Genomic DNA, 10,092 nt, shown 5'->3' with positions numbered 1-10,092 from the left:
GGTCCCAGATTGGAGAGGGTGCAGGCTGGGCTGAGGGACACCCACCCCCCCCCCCGCATGAATTTCATGCACCAGGACACTAGTAATAATCATAAAGCACAAAATTATTCAACAAATTCAGAAAAAACAAAAAAATATTACTCATGTATGCTTTATACATACCAGTTTGGCTTGTGCTTCGGCAATTTTTCGGTTATTCTCTTCCAGTATTCGCTCTAGCTCCTCACGTTTTGCACGTTCTTCCTCCTAAAGGGGAGGACATGTTAAGATGTTAGAAAAATAAAATGTTTAATTTTATTGATAAATATTTACTAATCTTCCTCTGAACTTTTTTGATCTGATTTACAGGGTAGCTTTATATAAAGCTACCTTCTGTCTGACAAATGATAAACTGTGCAGCCACTAAAATTTGTTTCTAACCCTAAATTTCAATCATCCCTCCCAGTCCAAACAGCAACCGACTAAACCCTCCCTAATTGATAGTTTCCTGGCAATTATTACTAGTACTTTAATATCACACAAATCAACAAGGACAACTAACAAAACTGGAATAGTATTTACCAAATTAAAAAAAAATAATATAAAATATAAATAAAGTGAATATTTGTCTCACCAATTATGTATACCTACGTATTCTTTACCTATACTCCTTTAATCAGCATTAAAAGTTGAATATTTACTGTCTTGTCCAGTGTCCTGCAGAGTGTGCTCCTCGGCTGCCATACACGCCAGCTTCCTCTTTAAAATGATTTGTACTGTTAGCTTGGCAATACCTGCATCAGCAGCTCAACCATTTATAAACAACATACAAGGAAGGCTGAGCTGAGGAATGCAGATGTTTATGGTAAGAAGGAACAAAAAATGTAATTCATCATTCCTAAGGCAAACAATTAATAAGAAAAATACATTTACTGTTAGTGAAAAATACAAATGGTAATCCATACTTCATGGAACTAAGGGCTTCTTCCATGGGGAAAATGGACTTAACATTCAGATGTTGACAATTTCTAAAGGCAGCTTATCTTGTCATCTACAGTCTGAACTGAAATTCAGGAATCCATGGGGTGCATAGTAAGGAAATAAAATTCTGTAGTTTATTTTTTCTTGGAGAATTTAATGAGATTTTTATAATGCAAACTATATGAAGATTGCTCGATGGTTTGGGCAGTGTTAAGATCACAGCAGACATATTCAAATGATTTTAATATTTGGAAAGACTGGCAGAGGGTTGTGTCCGTGTTAAAAAAAAATATATTGTTAATATGAAACAAAAAGCACATGAAGAGAAAAAAATCTTCCTATGATTAATAACTCGCTACAACACAGCACCATTACTCCAAAAATATCTTCATAATTAAAAGCCCTGATACAAAAATTTCATACTTTCAATTGCATCAAGTCTGTGATATCCACCAAATACAGACATGTATATATGTAGTTAAAGACAGCACAAGGGAAAATACATTTGAAAAGCTAAGCTTACTGAAAGCAGAGATTAATGTCAATTTGTCCACAATAATGCCAGGACTAAAAATGACAATGAGGCATATATTTTGAGTCAAATATTTAAATTCAAGAAAATATAACTATAGGATTTCCAGTGGCACACACCAATTGAATTCATATTCACTATGGAAACTATGTTGAGGGACACTCAGTGCTGTAAAATAATTTGCTCTGAGTGTGTTTCAGAGACTTTCAACAAGTTTTAGGATCCTGGAGTAATCAGTGCAAATAAGCCATAAAGCTTCAGTAGCAAATTACTGTCTCACAGAAAGACATTTTCAACTTCTGCTCCAGCTGCTGATAAAACAAATCATGTGTTTAGCTTGACTCCAGACAAGGACAACCTGTTCCTTCATAACTCTCTAGAGAAAAAAAGGAGTTGTTAGTAGATACTAAAAAGTGGATGAATAATATGGACATTTTTCCTAAAAAGATTCTTTGAAACACATTAGGAAAATGGAGGGCCTTATGATCAAAACACTAGAATTAGTCCATGGTGTTGAGGCAGAATTTGGGGCAGGAGATGAGGGATAAAAGAAGGGAAAAAAAGAGCAAGAAAACCTATTTATCAAAAGCAGGTGCTCTCGTCACTCAATGTTAGGCCCTGCTCTTTTTAATCTGACTGAAGGCAAAAAGCCTCTCACAGTCTAGGTAATAAGAATGATAAACAGAAAAGAATACATAACCACAGGTGGATTTTTAACCTTTTCCCTTTAAAACTCCCTGTGTCCCCCAACCCTCCCAAAAAAAGAATGTAAGTCCTGCAGCCATGGCAAAAGTTTCAAACACTTCTCAAATATGTAAGCCAGTTCCATTAAATCAAAAAGTTTCCTTGAATATGTTTTATGAAAATAACTTTTAAATATCAGTCAGCACTTCTGAATAGCTAAAAAATTAACTTTCGCAGCAATGTTAAGTTTAGATGAGAAAGGAATTAGTCTGTATTCCATCTCTTTCTGAACTGAGCAGGAGGCACAACCAAAACTGAAAGTTTTGCCATGGACTGTCTCTACTTTCCAAACGACCGAGCGTTACCTCTCTGGCTTTTTGTGCTGCAAGCTCAGCTTGTCTCTGTCGCTCGAGTTCTTCGAGCAACTGCTTTTCCATGATGCGCTTGGCTTCCTCCACCCTTCGGAGAACTTCTCGCTCAATTTCATCCTTCCTTTTCTCCAATTCTTCCTCTACCCTTTTTGCTACCAATTCTTCCACTCTTCGTGCTGTTTCTTCCTCGATGAGTTTTTCTTCTATTTCCTGCTGCCGGCTAGCAAACAAAATGGAAAAAATGACTTAGATAATATAAGAAATAAACCTAAAATTTAAAACTAGTTATAAATCTGTAAAACATTGAGCCTGATATTAGGTTTCTATGATTTTGCAATTCATTTTCATGCAACATTCAAGGATATAATAGAAACCATGATGTTAAGTGATACAGAAATTCAAATAAACATAAAAGCATGGTTTTTTCCATCACTTTCTGAATTAAAAAAGCAGTACAGTACATACAAGAGCTCAATTCACCAGTTTTTATTTAGAAATGTAGAGCAAATGTGCAACAGGAAATCCACTTTTGTTATCAACTTTACAATGAAAAGACAAACTGTAAATACTAGTATATGGACTTGCTCATTTGCCAATCCACCCAGTCTAAGGGTTGAGCTGCAAAGAAGTCAGGAACAATCATTATGTAGCAATTACTAGTAATTCAGACCGGCAAAATTCATTCCCCTCTTCTACCCTCCAGGCAAAGTCAGAAGACAGACTCAAAGAGTTTCAGAATGCCAAGGCAATAGTTGTATAACTTTTAGTGAAAATATACCTTATTCAGATTCTGAACTTTACTGTATCTTTTCTTTATTTAATTGGTTTTCAATTAAAAGTTCTTCTAGAGATGAAAAGTGGATAAAAAATATATCATCAGTTCTATTAAAAAGCCCAATGAACCAAATACTGTTTTAATTTAACTCCATTTAGATATTATGAATCAACTTACTTAAAATAAAATTCTGCACTGAAAGTACTGTCGTTTATCAAATCAGTATAGTGGAAACCTTGTTTTATACCACTGGTGTCCAATGACTGCCTCACACATACCTAGGTTGAATTGAAAACCAAAACATAAAAAAAGACCTCATATCTTGATTTGATTACACCAAATGACAATATTTTGAGATAGACTGGAAATATATTAAAATTAATTTCAAAGGTTTCTTTAATAAAGTGAGCATTAAACACCCAAATCCACTTCAACTACATTTTGGGGGGTGATTCAATTTCCACTCTAGCGCTTTCATTCTCAATTCCTGTTACTACAGTGATACCATCCTAATACTGACTTACCTTTCACATTCTGATTCATGTGAAAGATATCTTTGCATTTAAAATCTCTACATTTTTTTCTGTCAAGATAACAGCTACTTGAGAAAGGATAACTTCTTTTAAATTTCTACGTATTTGAAATATCTATTTTGAAGATATTTAATTCCTTTTTTACCTTTATTTTTATTACTGACACTATTACAGATGCCTCCATTTCCCCCCACTTTGCCCACCTCTACCCAGCCCCCGCCCTTCCTTCCCTCTGGCCATCACCATACTGTTGTGTTGCTTTTTTAAAAAATAACTACTCCCCACCACATTAGTGATTTTATTTTTAAAAGGCACAAAAGCCTAACATGCTCTAACTGGAATTTTCTTTTACTCCTTTTTAATATCCAATAAAAATACAGCATTAGGGTATAAACCTTATAGCAGCTCAGTAAGAGAACAGATACCTACCCCAACATTAAAAATAAATAGCTAGGAATGTCTAAAGGAAATTAGGCAGCAATTTCAATGGAAATTAAACTACATTTCAAATAGAAAATTTTTGTTTACCTACTTCATCCAGAAAAAAATAAATAAAAGATAAAACAAGTAAGACTGACAGCTGCTAAATCTGGATGATGGATGTATTAAGCTTATAATATTCTCTCTACTTTTGCATTAAGTTGGAAAGTTTTCATAACACAAAGTTTTAAAAGTATACACACCCATATATACATATTTTGTTAGTTGGTTCTAATGAAGTTAATAAATTAGAAAAGCCTAAGAAGAAACTTTATAATGGTACAATTCAACTCTTAAAGGAAGGACAATGTAAAAAGTTCCAATTAAAATTTTCCATGTAAAGTAAAAAAGAAGGAAAAGAACAGGATAAAGCTTTGGTTAGCTTATCAATAGAAAAGTTGCCAAATTAACTTAGAAATTTGGTAAAGGTAAAAAGACCTGATACAGATTCAGGGTTTTTGTCAACCAGTCCTTAAGTAATAGCAATAGCACAAGGGCTAATAGGGCCTCATTTCCAAAGATAAGTATGTAAGCAAGCAAGCAAGGAGAAAAGGAGCCTAAATAAATTCAGTTTATCACTTACAACAAAAGCCAGATCAGCATGGTGTTAGCTCCCCCATGTCTCTGCTCCCACTGATGGATACCAAACCACAGGGGCTGGGTGACAGGTACCAGCACAGGTGGTGGGTTGCTCTGCTGCTAAGAAGTAAATGCTAACTACAGCTCAGCAGTTTTATAGCCTGAAGGGGAGGGCAAGTGGAAAGTCCCAAGCTCAACTAAAACAGGGAGGATGAGAAATGGCCTTATAGAATTTCTCACAAGGCTGCTTATCTCCCTTTGTTCCTGGAGGAGCCACAGAGCAGCCCACCATGACTATAATTAAGCCTTGCTGTTGTGTCCAACTGGGAGACAGGTTAGGAAGGTTACACCCCTACAACAGAGTATTATCAAGAACATAATCTTTGTTGTTGCTGTTATTCTTGGTAAGGTTAAAATTGCTACTCTAGTAAATCAGAAAAAAGAATTTTAATCAATTTTTAGATCTAGTGCTGAAAAAGCTAAAATCTAATATTGCTTTAATTCTCCTCCCCATAACACTGAATTCAGAAAACCAAAGGGCACTTGTACAACTGAATTAAGCATGAGTTAATCTTTATTGATGACAAATTTACCATAATCAATGATAAAGCAGCTATTACACCAACTCATAAGAGGCATTGCAACTTTCGTAAAACAAACAAATAATCACTTTTGTTACCTTATAAAAGATGTATCATCTAATATCATTGCCTATCCACTCCCTCAAACTTTTGCCATAGGAATTGTCAGTCTCTTGATGTCCTTTTCTCTCTCTAATCTTTTCCTCTGGCTCTTCTGCAGAGTCCATTTCCTTGCCTAGATTTTGGGGCACTGATGAAAGAGATATCAAAATCTTCAAGTTTTTCAATGGAAATGGCGTAACATTAGGTCTCCTTGATCTCAGGTGTTTTAAAAACACTAGTCACAATTGATTTTAAAATGGCAACTATTAAAATATCAAGAGCCCAGAAAAACAACAGTTAAAGGAGATCATGAATTTGTACATAGCAGCTTAAAACATTATTTTAAAATGTCTTTAAAATGTATGAACTCAACCCTAGGAGCTCACTTCTCAGAACTACTTTCATAATATTACCAAACAACATTTACTAAGTATTGACTAGGTACCAAATACTCTGCCAACAGCTTTATATACCATGTCATCTACATACACCTTTGATGGTTCCTGAGGCTAAGCAGGTTACTAACTCGGCTAAACCTCACTGCAAGATCTAAAAGGTGATTCTCAATCTGGGCAGACTCCAGAGCTAATGATCTTAAGCACTATACTACCCGTCATTGTTTCTCCAGGACAAAAGTGAGAGACAAAGGCATACACAACGATCTAAATACCAAAATAATTATTTTAAAAATTCATAAAAATCTTACCAGCTAGATTGTATGTTCTGATGCCCTCATCTCCCCAAAATACATAGTTCCATCTACTAAATTTGCTTACAAATGCTGCTCTCACAACAAGTTCAAGTAGTCTTCAAATAATCACTCATATAGATTCCATGTTCAGTTTAGATATTCTAACTTAGCAGGCTCCCGATTGGTCATGCAGTTAAACACTAAGCCTACTGGAATCTAGATATCGCCAATTACCATTTTCCTGATTTGCTGCAAGTCATTTTCAGCTGCCCACTTTTCATCAGTTAATACAACATGCATACAGCATCTCAAAAGATAACCATATGAAAACGACAATAAAGGTGCAGGGGAGGGCAGAGAGGGATTCACACTAAATGGCCCGGACTCGGGGAGGAGAGGCAGAGCTTTTGAACCAGGTGAATTAGCTATGGCATAGTATGCTATGCAAAAACAAAAATCTTTTTAAATTTTAAAGGTCTGCCTTTTATTGCATTAAGATTGTAACTTGTAAGATCACTTCTTAAATTCACCAGGCTCAATATGGCTGCATTTACATAAATTATATTAAACAACATTACTTATTGAGGCCCATTATATGCCATTGTTTTGATAATTTAAATGCACAATTTCTAATCTTCACAATAAGCAAGTCAAGTATCTTCGTTTCGGATAAGAAATCAAACTTACAGGTAGGTGATTTATTCAAGGCCTCAGAATTGTTAAAATGGCAAGGCAATCTGGTTTCCATCCTTACCACAAACTTTCTAATTAGTTAAGCCAGCAGAAGATTCTAATTTTGCTGTCTCTCTCCATCGCACACTGGATCTCTTGAAGGTACACTTGACACTAGGCATTCTTCTGGTACCTTTTCTCAGCTTCCACCCAACCCAATTGAAAATACAAACATTCCCTTAGGTTCTTTCAATCCCTGGGACCTTTTTCCACCCTCTCCAGGGGTCATTCCACTCTCAAGGTTCCCCCAGGTTTGTCCCTATATCAACGTTGTATAAACTGACTATATCCAAAAATTAGTGCGCACAGTGAAAGTGCAAAATAGAAACTCCCTTTGAGGGAAACTCCCTTTCCCTCACCCCTCTCCACTGGGTTTCTGACATTTTAACCAGTGTCTGAGACACAGTAGTTAAACATTCGGTGGCTGAGATTAATAGCCACAATATAAACATGAACCAACATTATTACTGCTTTCTTTCCCTATGTTTCACATCCAATTTTATTTGTTCTAAATGTTTAAATATCTCTCTTTGGCAATCCCACAACTGCTCCCCCACTACTCCTGTGTGGACTTACTATAACTAGTTTCTACCCTATACAGCAATCAGGGATTTTTATTTATTTTTTTATTTTTTATAAAAGGCCTTATGTCATTTATCTGCTTAAAACCTTTCCTGTTTCTAGGGTGAAATCCAAGCTCCTTAATATGGCATACAAGACCCTTCCCATGATTCCCAGCTTCTACTTGACCTTTCCAGTTACTCCATGACTTTAGTATTTATAGAACTTCATGTTCCAATTAACATCCATCCACCTTTTTACTCAAGTATCCTTCTAGGCCTACTCTGACAATCTCTATTTTTATCCACCACTCATTCCGTAGAACTGAAGTGTTGACCCATCCAAGATACTTCTTCCTTTCTACAGTCACATTACTATCACTGAATCTGTACCTATGTCTTCCAGTTAGATCAAGATCTTGGAGAGGGGTCAATCTTTTTTTTAATATATTTTATTGATTTTTTACAGAGAGGAAGGGAGAGGGATAGAGAGTTAGAAACATCAATGAGAGCGAAACATCGATCAGCTGCCTCCTGCACACCCCCTACCAGGGATGTGCCCACAACCAAGGTACATGCCCTTGACCGGAATCGAACCTGGGACCCTTTAGACCACAGGCCAACGCTCTATCCACTGAGCCAAACCGGTTAGGGCAAGGGGGGGGGGGGTAATCAATCTTTATATTAACAGCACCTAGCACACTACCAGGCACATTAAATGCTCCATAAATTGGATAGTTGAATGAACTAACCAATAGGGATTTGCAAACAGAAGAGTTCTGCCCATTCTCGTGGCTTCAAAACCTGGGTCTTTCCCTTATTTCCTTTGCATTATTTCAAAGGCACTACTAAAACATATTAAGTAGCGCCCACAGTATGACACACAAATTCAGTGTGCAGGTGGTTGCTAGCTCTGCCTATTCCTTCCTTTATAAATGCTAAAGGTAGTTTGCTTTTCCTATCAACTTGGAACTACAGAGCTGCTCTATTTTCTGAGTTTCATCCTTGGACTTCTCTGCTATTTATGTGTTGCTCACTGCTAAATGATTCTAACTATTCTTAGCATACCACATTTCCTTTCACTTTTTCTACAAGTCTTAGCTTTCTAGTGAATGTAAAGTGTCTAGTGAATTGAAGGTCTCCTTTGCTTTCACATGAAAAACGTATGCAATATCTTAGGTAATTTTAAAAAATATTCATCTGTTGATAGTTATTTGAGAGCTACATCTTTACAGTTAATCTTGTTCCAGACCAAAAAAACTGGATTCTATATAATCAAGGTTTGTTGAGAAACAATCACTTGTACTTGGTTTTCATATATATCGCTGACAGTTCTGAAAAATAAAGGAAAGATGAAAGCATTGCTTACATTTTAAAATGAATGCAGCAAAATACCTCTCCAGGTACTGTATACTCTGTAATATTAGTGTCCCAGTCCCCTACCTCTCAGTAACTTTGCTCTTAGAAACAGGTTCTGCTGAAAAATCTACATAATACAAACCTAAATGCAGAAAAATTAAAAAAAAAACCCAGACAATTTAGTACACATAAACTAAAGGAAAATTGTCTCAGGAACATTTTAAATTCCCTGCCTCATGAGCATTTTCTAAACATGCGCTGAAGAACGGAGGAAGACAGCCAGTTCAATAGCGGAAGTGAACCTATCTAACTCTACCTTTCAACCTAACTGTGGGAAAGGAATATCCAGAGCAGAGCACCAAAACGAAATGCTACGTTTTAAACGCAAAAGTCCCTCCGTTTGGGATTATTTACACCTATTCTTGAATCAAAAGATACTTGAGAAATACATTCCACCCAAACAAGACTTCCTGCACGCGAGCAAAGTCTCAACATCAAGTACACTACAAGGGGAAACGAATGTCAGGACTGTGCCGAAGTTTGCCACAGAAGCATGTAATTCACAGCTCATCCAAAGCAGTTCGCAGAGAGTGGACTGACTGGGATGGTGTTGCAGGTGAATGCCGGCGTCAAAACTGACGGTACTGCATGCACACCTAAGGTGTGTACAATTTGTCTTTACACCTCACATCACAAAACCAAACACGGAACAGCAGCCGCGACATTTTAAACTACTAGGAATACATTAAAATAGAATGTATTTGGGGGTGACGGGGTACTGTTGGACCTATAGACCTAAAAAGTATCTTATTGCGGGGAAGCCCAGTCCCACATGTAAGCGGCAATGCAACAGTGCTCTGGGCAGCGGCGACCGGCATCCCACGGGTGGGCTCCTTCCTGCTCTCGTCCTGCGGGTCGGCAACAGCCCTGCACACGCGTCTCCGGGCTGGCTCACCGCGGCCACGCAGCTCTCCGGCCCCACGCGGAACTCCACCCCCTGCTTCCTGCGCTCTCCACCCTCTCTCGCGCCAAAATCGCGTGCTCCCCTTTGCGCCTATCCCGCTCAAAGTCCCACTATTTTCCTCCCCAGCTCAGTCCCGGGTATGTCCTGACCTAGGCTCCCCGGAGGGTCCCCGCGAACCCCGCAGCCGCC

At 37.5% G+C, this 10,092-nt stretch overlaps 1 protein-coding gene across 1 annotated transcript in view; it reads right to left on the bottom strand.

The window, feature by feature from the left end:
• The window catches only part of ARGLU1 (arginine and glutamate rich 1), a 15,955-nt gene extending 10,318 nt beyond the window's left edge, over window positions 1-5,637 (bottom strand). The window contains exons 1-3 of the mRNA XM_014531951.1: window positions 5,594-5,637; window positions 2,542-2,767; window positions 163-246 (exon numbers count right to left, since the gene is read on the bottom strand). Coding sequence (XP_014387437.1) covers window positions 163-246; window positions 2,542-2,767; window positions 5,594-5,622 — 339 coding nt within the window. The 5' untranslated portion in view covers window positions 5,623-5,637. The remainder of the gene's footprint in view (window positions 1-162; window positions 247-2,541; window positions 2,768-5,593) is intronic.
• Between the last annotated feature and the right edge of the window lie 4,455 nt (window positions 5,638-10,092).

Source organism: Myotis brandtii, unplaced genomic scaffold, assembly GCF_000412655.1.
Source record: "Myotis brandtii unplaced genomic scaffold, ASM41265v1 scaffold83, whole genome shotgun sequence".
In the NCBI taxonomy this organism is placed as follows: Eukaryota; Metazoa; Chordata; class Mammalia; order Chiroptera; family Vespertilionidae; genus Myotis; species Myotis brandtii.
The sequence above is the reverse complement of the archived record's forward strand: the minus strand, read 5'-3'. Positions and strand labels throughout refer to the sequence as shown.